This window comes from Callorhinchus milii, unplaced genomic scaffold (genome assembly GCF_018977255.1).
Source record: "Callorhinchus milii isolate IMCB2004 unplaced genomic scaffold, IMCB_Cmil_1.0 Scaffold80, whole genome shotgun sequence".
NCBI classification, from domain to species: Eukaryota; Metazoa; Chordata; class Chondrichthyes; order Chimaeriformes; family Callorhinchidae; genus Callorhinchus; species Callorhinchus milii.
The window spans coordinates 57,444-74,192 of NW_024704821.1; the positions used below are offsets into that span (position 1 = coordinate 57,444).

The following is a 16,749-nucleotide window of genomic DNA, read 5'->3' on the forward strand; positions in this document are numbered from 1 at the left end:
GTACATGAGCGAACAGTGTCAACTGTAACAGGAAGCACCTGTTATTGCAGTCGAGGTCGTCAGTTATAGAAAGGAATGTGCTAAGTTATATCAATTGCAGCTTATGTTATATGTGCGCTTAGGGAGACATCTGTTGGTGGATTGTATCTACCGCATCTGTACAGTTGGAGGCATTTGATAGCCAATTGTTTTGGGCTCTTATTAACTTTGCGAGAACTATCTCCTCCATTGGAAGCATGTACCGTATTCTCATTTCCCAGCTCCTTCCTCATAGTGTCTGAGCTTCACTGGAACATTTGACTCCAATCTCTTTCACATTGTTTTCCTGTGACGTGTGTCGTTTCATTCTCGCTCCCACACTTTAATTTAATTCCTTGCACTATTCAGAGCATTGAATCCCACTGTGTTCTAAGCCACAGAAATGTGACAGGTCTTATTACTGCCTGTCTGGAAATGATTCAAGTGTTTTGTCACCCGCAATAGCACTGGGTCCTGAATCTGTGCAAATCTGTGTCCAAGTCCCTTCAAATTGGCAACTTGGCAGAGAGAGAACAGGACAGGTATCTGTGGAAGACGGGTTTGTAGTGTTATGCGGGGAAATCTGGTGATTGGGGTTAGTGAAAGTGACGCTCTGTCAAAGAGCCGCACAGACTCGATGGGCCGAATTGCCTCCTTCTGTGCCGTAACATTCTATGAAAAATGTTTTTCTCCAGAATGTGCCTTAAGAACTTCCTTTATGACAGTACCACTTGTCACCATTCTTTCTCCCTCTTTCTGGGTCAAGTACCACCATTGTCAAGCTCAGCAAAAGCCACACTCACTGAAAGCACTGAACAAGAGAAGAAGGAAGCCGTTCAGACACGTGAGCATGTTCCAACGTTATATTACACAATTGCTATTCGATACCTCAACTCCAATTTCCAACCCTCGCCCGCATCCCAGACATGACAAATCTCTATCAATTCAGTATAGAAAATAATAATGGATCCAGCATCCACCTATTTTTTAGTGAAAGTGTTCCGGATTCCATTACCAATTACGCGTGAAAAAATTACCCACAATTGCTCTCCTTACTTGACTGGCTCTAACTTTAAAACGTTACACACTTGTAATGAATTCCCGCACCCACCAGAAACTGTTTTTTTCTGTAACTGGAGGAAACAGTTTCTCTGTAAGCAGAATAATTGCAACTTGTTATTTTGCATGTTTTTCTACGTAGTTAAGAAACGCAAGAAAAAGACACGTGCATGGGGCCGGTCTACTCAGAAAGCAAAATATGTCAAGTTATTTCTGTGAAAATATTCCGGCTTTACTTAATAATACTATTAGTATTCCTGGAGTGTAATGTAGCATCGTATGATAACATCGCGTCGCCGAAAAGCGCTTGATAATATATTATATAAACAAAATGTCTCTATATTTTGCGGATGATAGATGGCAGCTAATTGCGCACATCGGTGGCGCATTGGATGAAGTCATCCATTTATTATTATTATTATTATTTTGAAGGCATTATTAGGCTCGGAAAACTGATCTACCTTTCGAATAATAGACCGATTTCCGACTTACTGCTGGGTCAGAAGAGGCGAGTACGTGGAGTAAGGAAACTTGCTCAAAGTTTCGTTCTGCCGGAAATCGAACCCAGATGGTCTCACTTGGAGAGACGACAGACGAGTGCAGATAGACGAGTTCTCTAACTACTCAGTCGTAGGAATCCGCAAAGCAGTTTTTGTACGGCGGAATCGCTAATCTGTGCCTCTGTGGGGCTCAGTGCACAGTAATACACCGTCGAATCTCACTTGGGATATACTTAATGGGACGATTCTCTCCGCTTCATCCACATGCGTTGTGAAACGATCTTTTGCAAAGTCTGCATGTCTAGGATTGTTCCTTTTGTTTGTCCAAAGGATATATTCTGGAGCTTTGTTTGAATAGTGACGGTACCAGAACAGATCGGGAAACGTGCTTGTAGTTGTATAATTGCACTGCAGATGAACAGCTTCCCCTTCATTCACTGTCACAGTAGATTGAAGCTGCGTCACAGCGTCTCCTCCACAATGTCCTAGAAACCATACAAACAGCAGATTTGAATGCAATAATAATGATAATAATCCTTGAATTTGATACAGCGCCTTATAATGTCTTTGAATCATCTCAAATGTCGTCACAGAAAACAATTTAAGTGCATTTTCTGGGCGAGATGCAGTAGGCAATCATGGAGTAATTCACAAACAGTCGTGGCTTGAGTGATTTAATTATAAATAGATTATTATACCTGCAGGATCCTTTCGCAAATATAAATACAACCGGAGTGCCATAACAACTGAACTACAGGACTCCACGGCACCACGATTCCTTTAGCATTTTGATTATTTAAGACAATAAAACAATCGCGTTGGAAAATATGTGCAGGAAGCAGACAGAGAGAATGAGTTTATCGCTTACCTGACAAGGTAATAATGGCGACTGCCACATAGATGTACATTGTCATATGTATTTAATGACACGGGGTGTTCAGAGAGTTGATGCTGTCGTTTGAGAATGCTGGCTGGGAGTCAGTAAGTTACCGTGAGGAGAGCTGCACAGGAACTGACATACAGAAATTGCCATATATTGTGATGGAGCAGGTCTGAGGGTTATGTACAAATCTTGTATCCCTGTCATTGTGCGTCATCTTCTCTGCTCTGCCATCTCGCTCCTCCATTGGTTTTCTTCCATCACTGACATGTTTTTGTTCAGCCGAGTGGAATAATAATAATCCTTCCACTTGATATAGCGACTCACGGATACGTTTCAAATTTTCACAAAATATACAGTAAAATGAATTGCCTGTGTATTTTAGAGAGAAGCGCGGCAGCCAATTCGGAACAGCAGTATCGCACAAAGAGTCGTGGATTGAATATCCAATTTACTATGAATTTTTTTGAAAGAAATATGGAAGCGATCCGCCAATCGAATACTGAACGTTTTCCTAATAATCTACGAGGTAAATAGAGGAGTGGAGTAAGGAAACCTACCCAACATTTCGCATAGACGAGAATCGAAATCATATCTCATGCATGCGAGGCGATTGCACTAAACACTGAGATATTGGACCCAGAAGTCCTGGGCAAAGACTGTAATAAGTCGGCGACTTGCAGGAACGGTGAACCAGAAACCTGATTGGCATCGCTTTTTCCAGGGATAATTGGCCCTTCAATAATAAATCAATAATAAAATAGATAATAATTTGGTCATTCAATCCATGATTATTTGAAGAAAACTGCTGTGCACAATCGGCTCGAACATAAGGACAAGGCCCAATATCAAATTCAATGATTATTAATATTATAATGCTGCAAAAGGTATAACAAGATATTAGAAAAAGAAGGTATACAAAAGATACTAACGGCAAAGTAAGCTGAGAGTGATTGAGAGCACAGCACATGTCTCCCACATGAGCACCTGATCCCGTGTCTGACATTAACTCCCCAATGTGGATTGATGGGGCTTTTTGGATCAGTAGCCACACAGTCACAGCCCCAAACAGAGCCCCGCCCACACAGCCAACGCCTTGCCCACAGTGCTACGTCACTCAGTTACATCCTCGCCCCACACAGCCACGCCACGCCCACACAGCCACTGCCACGCCCACAGAGCAACGTCACTCAGTCACTGCCCGCCGCACTGAGCCGCATCGCCCAATCTCTGCCGTTGTTTTACAGAGCCCGCCCACACAGCGCCCCGCCCCCTCCACTTCCCCACACAAACACACAGTGCCACACAATCAGGTCACTCAATCCACAACATTTTGTGGGCCGCTGTTTTACACAGTTGGCTACCACTTTGGGCCCACACAATACATTTAATGATCCCACAAAGCCACCCCCCACTTCCACGCACCCTACAATCTCCACACACACACGCAGTTCCACAAGTTAACGCAACTGAACCCATAACTTTGTGTGGGACACTGCTGTCACATATTGCATAAAGCAAGACATCCACTTTTCAGGGTATTCTTTGAAGAGCTTTGAGACGTCTCAATGACCTAATATGGCAGTGTATCAAATCCATCGTTTGCTTTTATTATCGTTATTATTACACTGTTGAATGTGACATGACCTTACAAATGTTTTTAGTATTCGTGTTTCAGAAATGCTTTTATCCAAGAGAGCCTTGTCATTTAGTCGAAACGCCTCAGACCTCCTCAAACAAGTTGGCCTCCAATTTGTATACAGCACTTTCCCACAAACAGCTATGAATGAAAGATGAATTTAACCGATGGAAAGTTTGTCCAGACACCTGTGGAAAACTTGTTCTTTCTCGAGCATTACAATGGCAACACAAAAGTCCCTTCATGCAAGACGCCTGGACCTGGGTTTAATATCTCCTCGGTAGGACAAGCTTCACCCACAGTACAGACAGCCAGGCCTGTTCTAGAGTGTCAGACCAGAACAGCAGAACACAATCCAATCTGAATTTCACAGTGAGCACTTCGGTCGCTTTTGAATGTTTCAGTTGCGGGATGACATATCAATGATCTTTTATAATTATATAGTAATAAACGTAATAAATAGCTTAATGTTCACGTTTAATGTAGTTGCCTGAACAAACTGTGAGGAGCAGATTTTTTTTTCACACTGCCAGTTTTTCTGATCTTGAATGCATTGCCTGAAAGGGTGGCAGAAGCCGATACTGTAACAAATGTCAACAGAGAATTGCTATTCCGCAGAGAAAACAATTTAAGAGCGGCTGCTAATCGAGAATAAAGGCAATAATATAAAATAGGTGAGATAGAAATTGTTTCATGAGCAACCTAGGCCTTATGTTAATACTTTAGGCAAATATTTGTAAATTTCTGTTGAAGCAGCAATAGTGTGTATGAGTGAAATATGTCAACTGCAACAGGAAGCACCTGTTACTGCTGCAAAGGAAGGTAGTTACAGAAAGGAGCGTGACGTGTTATGTGAGTTGCAGCTCATGTTATTTGTGTTTGTTTAGTGCGCCATCTGCTGGTGGATTGCAGCTACAATACGTACACAATTGGAGAGGTTTCATAGCATAATTATTTTGGGCCCGTCTTACCTTTCCTTGGTGCTATCTTCTCCACAGGAAGTTTGTGCATTAGTCTAATTACCCTGCTCGTTCCCCATATTTTATCTTCCTCTCTGGAACATTCGGATATTCGGTGTCATTCACATTCTTTTACATTGACGTGTCTCTCTGCTGACACTTGCTGCGCCACTTGCTCATCCATTTCTATTCATTTCCTTGCCTTATTATTTCATCGATTATATCATTTGACTGAACAATTAGCTGACTTGGAGCATTTTGCACCAGAGTGACAACATATTGACATTTATTCAAGTCAGTTCACGTCAGGACGTCGTCGCAAGTCAAATGTGCTCACTAGACTTTAAATGAAATGTAATGTTCATTCTTCTTTAACTTCAATACACTAAATTGTTTCGTTTCTTTAGTGACTCGCCAAGAACGCTCCCATACGTGGAAAGCGTTAAATAGGAATAGGAGCAGACCATCAGGTCCTTGAGTTTGTTCCAACGTTATATCACATCATGGCTGATGTATCCCTCAACACATATTCTAACCTTTTCTTCGTAACCCTTGATATTCTGAGCTAAAATAAATGTATCCAACTCCGTCTGGAAAATGTGAATAGAACCAACATTTCCAGAATCTTTGTGGAAGTTTTCCAGATTTCCTTAAATTTTTCGTAATTCTTTCCTGCCAATTTCTTTGCTAACTGGACTGGCTCTAATGCACCCTTATTCTGCATTCCACCAACCACCAGAAGAAACAGTTTCTCTACAGATAGTTTTTGTTTAAGCAATTTAAACGGAAATTGTTTGTTTTGATGTTTACTTACTTACTAATGCAGCAAAGAAAGAATCGTACATGTGGCAGCGCTCCCCAGCAAACAAGACATTTTTAAATAGCACTTTGATGATAACATGACTAGAGTTAATAACAATAATAATAATTGTTGCATTTGATGTAGCGCCATATCACATCTTCGAGACGCCACTCAGTGCATCATTCAATATACTGTAAACGAATCGACTGCATATTGTGAGGGCGAAGCACGGCAGCAAATTGTAATTATCGGTGACTCATTGGATGAAGTGACCAATTTATTATCAACACTATTATTCAGAAGGAATTATTGCCTCTGAAAAATCGGTACTCCAACCGATTAACAACCTGCTTCCTATTTGCTGCTGGTAACCAGAGACTAGTGTGTGGAATAAGGAAAGTTGCACAATGATTCGTTCTGCAGGTCATTGAACCCAAGTCTATCGCTTGTGAGGCAAGTGCTGTAACCACTGAGCCACAGGACCCCACATGGCAGTTTTTGTAGGTGCGGAACCGCTGATCTGTGCCTCTGTGGGGCTCAGTGCACAGTAATACCCCGCGGAGTCTGTAACTCTCACTTGCAATATATTTAATGGGACGGTTCTCTCCGCTTTAGACACATTCGTTGAGAAACGTTCTTCTGCAAAGTCCGCGCCGTTCTTGATCCTGTTGTTGGTGTCTGTGCTAAGGATATATTCTGGAGGTTTGTTGGGAAAGTGACGGTACCAGAACAGATAGGTATTGTATTCGCTTGTAGCTGTATAATTGCACTGCAGGTAAACATCCTCCCCTTCAGTCACTGTCACAGTAGATTGGAGCTGTGTTACAGCGTCTCCTCCACAATGTCCTGGGATCCAGACTCATATCAGCGTTCAATACCATAACAATTATCATAATACAAATTATTGCTTTTCATACAGCACCATACTGCACCATTGCGTCTCCAAATGCTTCATAGAATATTCTGAGAAAGTGTATCGTGTGGGCGACAAGTGGCAGCAAATTGCGAACAGCATTTTCCTAATAAAAGTTCATGGAATGACTGATAGCATTATTATCACTGGTACCCGTTAAGAGATTATTAACACCGAAAACTGATCCGACGATCGACCAACGAACGGGTACCTACATATCTCGATGTAAAAAGTGGTGCGTGTGTGGAGGAAGGAAACTTGCCTGAGGTTTCGCTATGTCCAAGCCGGGAACTAAACCCAAGTCAACACGTTTGCTGCAGGAATGCATGAGTCGTGTACCGTATTGGTTATGTAATGCAAAAATATATATTCACTGGATAATATGCACATGAAGCAGACTAATAGAGCGAGTTTGTCGCTTACCTGACAAGGTAATGATCACTGCTACCACATAGACATACATTGCCATGTGTATTTAATGTCACGGGACCTTGTGAGAGCGTTGATGGTGTAGTTGGAGAAAGTTGGCTGGGAGGCTGTAAGATACCGTGAGGAGAGCTAAACAGGAAATACCATACAGAAGTTGTTATATACTGTGAGGGAGCAGGTCTGAAGGTTATGTACAAACCTTGTGCCTCTGACATTGTGCGTCACCTTCTCTGCTCTGCCGTCTCGCTCATCCAATGCTTCACTTCCATCAGTGACATGTCTTCTTTGAGCAGTGTGACTGCACCAAGTTACACCCATATTCCAGTTCACGAAAACCCACTCATCAGTCCCACATACATATCCATTTTCGCGTGTAAATGTGCCTATGGAAACGAATTTTCTCTTTCTCCCTGGAGGAACGCATAGTGTTTGCTTAATTTAACAGATTACGAGGTGCTCATAGGCAAGAGACAAGATTTGGTGAGGTATATCTATTTTGGGCTACATTCTCGTGCATTAGTTGTCTTTTGTTGTTATGTTCAACCGCTGTCTGCTGGCAGGAAAAAGCGTTTTTTTCTAAAGAAACCGGTTCCCCCAGCTTGCAAAACGACTGCTTAATCCCATACACAACAAGACAGCACAGCCTGTTTACACCACTCTCCGTGTTGTCATTGTATAACCACATCAGTTTGTTGAAAGCACCAAATTAAATACGTGAGCGGAAGTCATGACTTTCTGCTGAGTTTTTGTACGGGGTGTGTGCCTTCCTGTAACAGTGTGGGCTCCAGGACACAGTAATACACATCGCTGTCACCCACAACAGCCCCGAGTATCTGCAGCTTAATTACTTTATTTTTGTTGATCAGCTCAGCAGTGAAACGTTCAGGTAGATCAGGAGATTTGTTTACCGTTCCAGAGGTAAATATCCTGAGAACGTATTGAAGAGCTCCGCCGGGGTTTTGCCTGTACCAGAAGACAGTATCCAATCTTGAAATATTGCAGTTTAGTGCCACGTCTTGCCCTTCAATTTCTGTTTTCTCGCGAGGATATTGGGTTATAACATCTTGCCCGCTAACTTCTGCAAGAACAAGAGCAACACATTTTTCTGAGCAACTTATAATTTGCTTTTATCCACTTTATAGAGCACGTTACCGCACAGTACATCAGTCTCAAAGAAACCACAGAATATATTGCAAAGCGAATTGATTATATTTTTGGCGAAACTGAGCAGACAATTGAACACCGCAGTATTTCGCCGATATTATTGTCAATTGATTTATACGATAATGGGTTATTGACCTCCGATAACGATCGGGGAATCGACTGTCAACATGTTTCCTACTTAACGCTGTGGAAACAGATGGATGAGGTGTAAGCAAACGCATTGAAAGGTTTCATTGCCCGGCAATCAAACTCGGGTTCTCTCGCTGTTGAGGCGACCTCTTTAAACATTATGCTTTGGAAAGTTTATGATGTAAAAATCATGCACTGTGCATGTCCACACATACTTACTGGCTATGGTGAGGATGGCTATCAGTAACTGGCAGAGAGCTGTCATGTTGGCCGCTGAGGTGTGGACAGATAATGGGATCTCTTCCTTTGTATATCGCTGTGTTGCTGCTTTAGTGACACGTTGTGAGGAAGCGGCCGATCTGACGGGTTCAGTGGTTTACTGTCTCCAATTGTAGGCGTTTCCCACTAACCAGAGGATCTTGAACTCGATCTTCTGGCGATTGGAAGCCAATGGGTCTGGGTTTGGATGGGAATATTGTCGCACGTATCACACAACAACAATTCATTTTATAGTTTAATGAGTGAACCGATTTGAAGTGAATCGTTGAGCCATGCAGCAGAGCCTAAAGGAATACAGGTTCAGTTTCTGTCATAAAGGCTGAGGTGACAACATTTCCGCTTTTGATGTCACTTTCTCTAATGAGGATCTTGAACTTGATCTGCCGCGGATTGGAGGCCAGTGGGTCTGGGCGAGGTTGCGAGAAGAGCGTTTCACCCACTAACAATTTGCTTTACTGTTCATTTGTGAAGCGCTTCAGGACGCTTTCGAGACTCAGTATGGATGTATATCAAATGATTAAAGGCCATTTTTATTTTCAATACTGTTCTGAATGCATTCATTTGGTTGATCTTGAACCATGCAGCCTAGTTTTAAAAAAGGTTTACTTTCTATCAAGGCTGAGTTGAAACCCGGCATCTGTTATTGGTACTTTCTCCGATGTGTCTGAATGTTATTGGTTCTGGACCCAGATCGGCAGTTTGAGCTCCCAGTGTATCAGAGATTGCGTTTCAATTCTTACATTAAGTTAAACTAGGTCAGTTGTAATCTCGTTTTCAAATTAAACAAACATAAATGACCATATAACCCATAACAAAATTTATCACATTTTTTATCTCAGTGAGATCCACATGAGGGCGAATGCTTCTGGTAGAGAAAGACAACACATCTAAAAAGTGACACAAATACTGTTCTTTGAGTAATCTAAATTTTGTGCCAATCATGTTTTACACAAGGTTTTTACACGTCAGCTGAAGCCGCAAAATGTATGTCAGGAAACTATGTCAACTGCAACAGGAAGCACCTGTCAGTGACAGAAAGGAACGTGACAAGGTATGTCAGTCGCAGCTCATGCTTTATATTATTTTTAGTTTGATATCTGCTGGTAGATTGCAGCTACAGCATGTGTACATTTGGAGACAGTTGATTGCAAATTATTTTCGGCCCGTCTTAACTTTCCCGTGCCTTCAGCTCCCCTCTCGACTCTCTTCCCCCTTCTCGCTCCCTCCCTTCCCTCCCCTCACCCTGACCATTTCCCCCTCCTCGCTCCCTCCCTTCCCTCCCCTCACCCTGACCATTTCCCCCTTCCTCGCTCCCTCCCTTCCCTCCCTGCCCCTGACCATTTCCCCCTTGATCGGGTCATGACCCAACTGTGCAGTGCCTTGGGACGTCCTCCTGACGTGAAAGGCGCTTTATAAATGGAATTTTGTTGTTGTTGTTGAATGTCGCTACGTAGATGCAAGTTAATGTTTCATATTTTTTCCTACTTGTTCAAATAGCAGAGGAAGACATTTCCAGGTGCAGATCCCCCCAGAAAGCAAAATATATGAAGTTATTTCTGTGAAAATAACATGATCGTGTTTAGTAATAATAATAACCTTTGCTTTTATTACAGTGCCAAATCACATCTTCGAAACGCCTCGAAGCGCTTTGCCGTGAATCGAACGCACGTATCTCGATTCGTTGCTGCTTTCGAGGGGATTGCTATAACTGCTGAGCTACAGGACTCCACATGGCAGTTTTTGTAGGGCGAAATCGCTGATCTGTGCCTTTGTGGGGCTCAGTGCACAGTAGTATCCCGCGGAGTCTGCAACTCTCACTTGGATTATATTTAATGGGACGGTTCTCTCCGCTTTAGACACATCTGTTGAGAAACGTTCTTTTGCGAAGTCCGCGTGGTCCGGTAACTTGTTGCTGGTGTCTGTTCTAAGGATATATTCTGGAGCTTTGTTGGGATAGTGCCGGTACCAGAACAGATAGTTATTGCCGCTGCCGCTTGTAGCTGTGTAATTACACTGCAGAGAAACATCATCGCCTTCATTCACTGTCAAAGTAGATTGCAGCTGTGTCACAGAATCTCCTCCACAATGTCCTGGGAAACAGACAAACATCAGTATTCAACTGCAGTAATAATAAAACTAATAATTGGATTTGTTATAGCCGCTAATCACATGTTTGAGACGTCTGCAGATGATTCGCAGAATATACTTTTGCTTTGTAGTTTGTGGGCAATAATTGGTTATTTGCAATTCAAAATGTGATCCAACAATCGGTTTATAAACGGTTACCTACTGATTGCCAGGTAAAAAGATGTGCGTATTTGGGTGTAAGGAAAAATGCTTAAGGTTTCGCCTTGACTCGCCCGGGAATCGGACCCAGGTCCTCTCACTTGCGAGGCAAGTTCGCTTGACGCTGAGCTAGAGGTCTCCATGAGGCATGTAGCGTATCGGTTATTTTATAGAATAAATTGATGAACATAGGAATTAGGAGCAGGAATAAGCCATTCGGCCCCTGGAGTCTGCCTCGCCATTCAATAAGATCACGGCTGATCTTCTAACCTTACTCCATCTGCACGCGTTATACCCATAACCCTTAAACCCGCTATCCTTTAGAAATCTACCTTTCTCAGTCTTGAATCTGTACATGGACTGATCATCTACAGCCTTCTGCGGTAGAGAATTTCATAAAATCCATAAATAAAATATAAGCATTTGATAATATGTACAGGAACTAGACAGATGGAGTGAGTTTATCGCTTACCTGATAGGGTAACGATCACTGCTATCACATAGATGTACATTGTCATATGTATTTAATGTCACGGGGCGTTGAGAGAACGTTAATGGTGTAGTTGGAATGTTGGCTCGGAGGCTGTAAGATACCGTGTGGACGACTGAACAGGAAATAACCTGCAGAAGTTACTCTGTACTGTGAGTGAGCAGGTCTGAGGGTTATGTCCAAACCTTGTGTCTGTGTCAGTATACGTCATATTCTCGGCTCTGCCATATCGCTCCTCCATTGGTTCTCTCCAATCACTGATATGTCTTTGTTCAATCGGGACTGAAACCTGCAACAAATTACACCCATTTTTATGTTAATCAAAAACTCATGCATGAGATGAACATATGTGTGCCATCTTTGGAGTTCTGTAGCTTACTGATTAAAGCCCTCGCCACACACCGAGAGATGTCGGTTCGATTCCCGACATTTCAACTGTTGGCCAATTACCTTACTCCACACGCACAGCTCTGTTTAGTTAGTAGTCAGCAGGAACCTGGTAGTTAGTCGATTGCTGCTTTACCTTCTGGCTATAAGTATCCTGTTTCGCCTTCGAAATGCACAGCACTATACTTTACAGTTTTTTCTGTGAAGCGCATTGAAACATCTCAGAGGCGAAATTATTAGCTCTATTCAATGTCAAGGTTTATTGTAATATAGATAATCAAAAGAAGGCAGGACGGGGTATTCAGTGGAAGCCACTGAGTGTGTGCAGATTGCAAGACCATGACCTAATGTGTGTTGTCTTCACATCCCCGGGGGCAGCTGTCAATTTGGTAACGAAGTGAAACGAGGCATTGAGAGGGTTCAAAGCGAAAGGGTAGGAGCCATGTTACGTCAGCAGTTTCTCAGCTTTCTCTCCCCAATTAGTTGAGAGTTTCCTTCTTGCCGCTCTCCGCTCAAGGCTTCTGGGTTACAGCAGTTTGGGTAGAAATCCCAAGTTTCTTAGCATAATTCAATTCTACAAGTTACTGCGTTGTACGATTTATTTCGCTGTATAATTCTTCGTATATTCACATTTATTTTTCTTAATCGGTGTGTGCCACATGTGGGGACACCCATCACCATAATTTTGAATAACCAAACCAACCTGTGTATTATAATAATTGCGTTGCGTTTCATATCAATCCTTATCAATTACCGAGGAGTCCATAAGGTCTTCAGAAGTTTATCGCCAGTGTATTTTGTGGACAACAACTGGCAGCTAAGTGAACACAGCAGCTTCTCGCAAACGGTCTTTGATCGAGTGTTCACTTTTGTGATCGATTAAAATAGATCATCCAAACTTCTGTCAACCTGGTTCCTATTTCCGGCTCAGTAAAGCAATACAGATATAATAAACCTTGCATTTGATATAGCTCTTGATCACGTCTTCGAGATATTACGCAGCATTTCATAGGTTGTACTGTGAATTGAATTGATTGTGTCTGTTATGGGGAAAATGCGGCAGCCGAATGCAAACAGCAGTGTCCCACTAACTGTTGTGGAATAAGAGAATTTTTTTTCTTTTTAAATAATTCTTACCCCCGGAAAAGCGATTTGCCAATCAATTAACATCCAGATTCTACACATTGCTAGGTGGGCAGACGGATGAAGAGTAAGAAACAAGTACAACCTTTTACCCTGACGGAAACCGAACCCCGGCTCCTCTCGCTTGCGAGGCGAGTGCGCTAACCATTGAGCTGCAGTAATCCCAACATGTTTTTGTACAGGTGCCTCTCAGACACACAGCACTGTGCCCTCCGCACAGAAGTAAGTGGCGGTGTCCGACACTCGCAATCTTCGATTGTTAGGGTGCAGTTTTTCTGTTTTCGCTCAGCCAAAGCTCTTATCCTGTCCGTCATATTTACGTCGCTTTTTCCCAAAACCAAGAAACCAATGGAGCCGTTTCCATATTGTTTGTACCACTGAAAGGTGGGGCTGGTTACAGTGGCTACTGCACTCCATAGAAACATTTCCATTTTCATTCACTGTCACGGCTGAGGTGTCTGTGCGACATCGCTTGCGGCCAAGACGCCTGGAAAGTAAGCAGAAATGGACATTATTGAAAAGGAATTCGGAAAATATCTGCCACGACAATTTGTTAACATTTAGCAGGAAAAAAAAGCATTTGCTTGAAAACAATCATAATCTACTTACACGGTAGAAATACTATTATATTCAAAGTAATATACTTTGCATTGTAATTCTGCTTCATTCTCAACAGCCGTGTCGATTCACGTCTATATCTTCTGTTGAAATGCAAAGATAAATTATCTAAACGTAGCGTCTGGTTGATAAACGTTTGTCGTTTGGAGGAGTTGTCCCTTAGTTCCGCGTTATTATCTTGTCTCTGTTCATCGCTGGAGGTGTATTGCGACTCCTCCTACCGTTTATGTACAGATTCCCTTCGTCTCGCTGTGGCAAAACAGAGTCTTGTATGAAAGACAAGTGTTGAGACCGAGTTACAATGACGGAAATGATACTTTCGAATTGTTTCACAGAATATACTGTAAAATGATTGACAGTGTATTTCTAGAGCGAAGCCAATTGGGAACGATTGTATCGCACAAAGAATCGTGGATTGAATAACCAATTTATTATTATTTTTTTCAAAGAATTGTAAAAGCGATCCGCCAACCGACTACTGAACATGTTCGTCCTAATCTGAGTGCTAAACAGTGGTGTGTGGAGCAAGGAAACCTGCCCAAAATTTCGCGCTGACGAGAATGGAAACGACATCTCCTGCTTGCGAAGTGTGGGCTCTATAAACGGAGATATTGGATTCAGGTGTCCTGAGCAAAGACTTCGATAAGTCGAATACTTGCAGGAACAGCGAATGAGAGAACTGATGGTGAAGGGAATGAGATAGATATGTCCTCAAGATGGTGCAGTGAACAAGTGTAGAATTTTTAGGATATAAGAAAGAGTTTCCCAGGAACTGTGAAACCAGAAGAGTCAGAGAATTCTGATGCACCATTACATGGTGCGGACTGATCACCTACAATTTGTAATGAACTTTGATTCCAATACTGCAGCTTTCGAGAACATCTTTTGTTCAGAATGGGAAGTATGAACCAAGGAACGGGACGAGGATGGCAACTTCCTGAAAACCATTCGAAGTGAGTCCTGGAATATGGCTTATTGAACCATTTCCACCTGCTTTTCAGCCAGTGATGTCTGGTCAAAGTAATAGCGCACCAACGCATCCAGTAGTCAGAAACAGCAATACCTTGTTTAAGCTGGTCCCAAAGTAATAATATTTATCCCAATCTTAATGTTTTCATTTGATACAAAGTCTTATCATGCCAATGGGACGACTCTAAGCGCTTCGCAGGCCATGTTGCACAGTGTAGTGACTGTAGTTTTGGGGTGCATTACGTGGTAGTCTGTTGCACACAAACATTGTTGTTTGTATTATGTTTCAGTGGATTATTACTCGAGGAAAGGCGATCAGCCAATCGACTAGCAACCGTGTTCCACCTTCTGCTAGGTACACAGAGGCATGTGTGTGGAGCAAAGAAACGTACGCAACGTTTACTTCCGACAGAGAATCGGACCACGGTCTTCTCGCTTGCGAAGTGAATATCTAACTAACACACTAATGGATCTCGATATATTCCACTAATTTATTTCAATGATCACGCTTTAAGCGTTGGTGGCTTTATACAAATCATGAATTTCAATTCAAGCAATATTTCGCCATGTGCTTCGAAGCGGCTTGACAGGTTTTCCCTATATTTAAGCAGATATAAATGTTGTTTTATTTATGCGTTAATGCAACGTCGCCCCCTCGCGGATAACAGCATTTTAACCTGTTCAAGTTTTTGTACGGAGCGGCCATACCACTGCGGCAGTGTGGGCTCCTTGGCGCAGTAATACACGGCACTGTCCATGATCAGGACGGTGACAATACTCAGTTTGAAATCTTCATTAATTTTATCGACTTTGGAGGAAAATCGATCGGGGAAGTCAGGGCTCTTATTTTCTTTCCCTGCAACAGTATGTAGACAGGAGCGTTCCTGGAAACTTGTCTGTACCAATAGAGATAGGAGGTATCACTGATTTTCTGTAAGGTGCAGGATAATTTCACATCTTTTCCCTCTTCAACTGTTATTTCAGCAATCGGTTGATTCCCAATATCTTGCAGGCTTTTTCCTGTGATTTAAAAGAACATATTTTTGAGCAGCAAGTTTGTCTAATGTGGAGACTGTAACGTATTGTTGAGAGCATTCGCCTCAGAAGCAAGAGTTATCTGGCTTTTGAATCAGGGCACAGCGAAACCTCAGACAATTTTCTTGGTCCATACACCGCTGTTTAATAAGCAGTAAACAGGAACAAGGTTGTTTGTTGAATGGCATCTCTCTTTTCCAGGGGTAATTAACACTTAAATAATAAATCAATAATAAAATAGATAACAATTTGGACACTCAATCAATGACTGTTTGATCAAAAGTGCTGCTGACAATCGTCTCGAATATATGGAAAGGCACAATATATAATCAAACGATTATTAATACTATAATGTTGTAAAAGGTATAACAAGTTATTAAAAAAAATATACAAAAGTTACTAACGGCAAAGTAAGCTGAGAGTGATTGAGAGCACAGCACATGTCTCCCACATGAGCACCTGATCCCGTGTCTGACATTAACTCCCCTATGTGGATTGATGGGGCTTTTTGGCTCAGCAGCCACACAGTTATAGCCCCGCCCACACAGAGCCCCGCCCAGACAGCCACTGCCACGCCCACAGAGCTACGTCACTCATTCACTGCCACGCCCACACAGAGCCCCGCCCACACAGTCACTGCAACGCCCAAAGAGCCACGTCACTCAATCACAGTCCCGCCCACACATAGCCCCGCCCACACTGCCACTGCCTCGCCCACAGTGCTACGTCACTCAGTCACTGCCCCGCCCGCACTGAGCCGCATCGCCCAATCACGGCCGTTACTTTACAGCGCTCCGCCCACACAGCGCCCCGCCCCCTCCAGTCCCCGCAGACAAACACAGAAAGTGCTACACAATCAGGTCACTCAATCCACAACATTGTGTGGGCCACTGTTGTACACATTTGGCTAACAAATTTGGCCCACACAATACAATTTAACGACCCATACCCACCCCCTCCCCCGCTCCACCTCACCCCCCACACTCTCCCACACACAGAGTGATTATTCGTGTTTGAGAAACGCTTTTATCGAACACAGTCTTGTCATTT

At 42.7% G+C, this 16,749-nt stretch overlaps 1 gene segment (V, D, J or C); it reads right to left on the bottom strand.

The window, feature by feature from the left end:
- Positions 1-7,924: 7,924 nt before the first annotated feature.
- On the bottom strand, positions 7,925-8,766 carry LOC121851643. The segment is given in 2 exon segments: positions 7,925-8,277; positions 8,712-8,766. Coding segments are annotated over 2 exon segments (399 nt in total).
- Between the last annotated feature and the right edge of the window lie 7,983 nt (positions 8,767-16,749).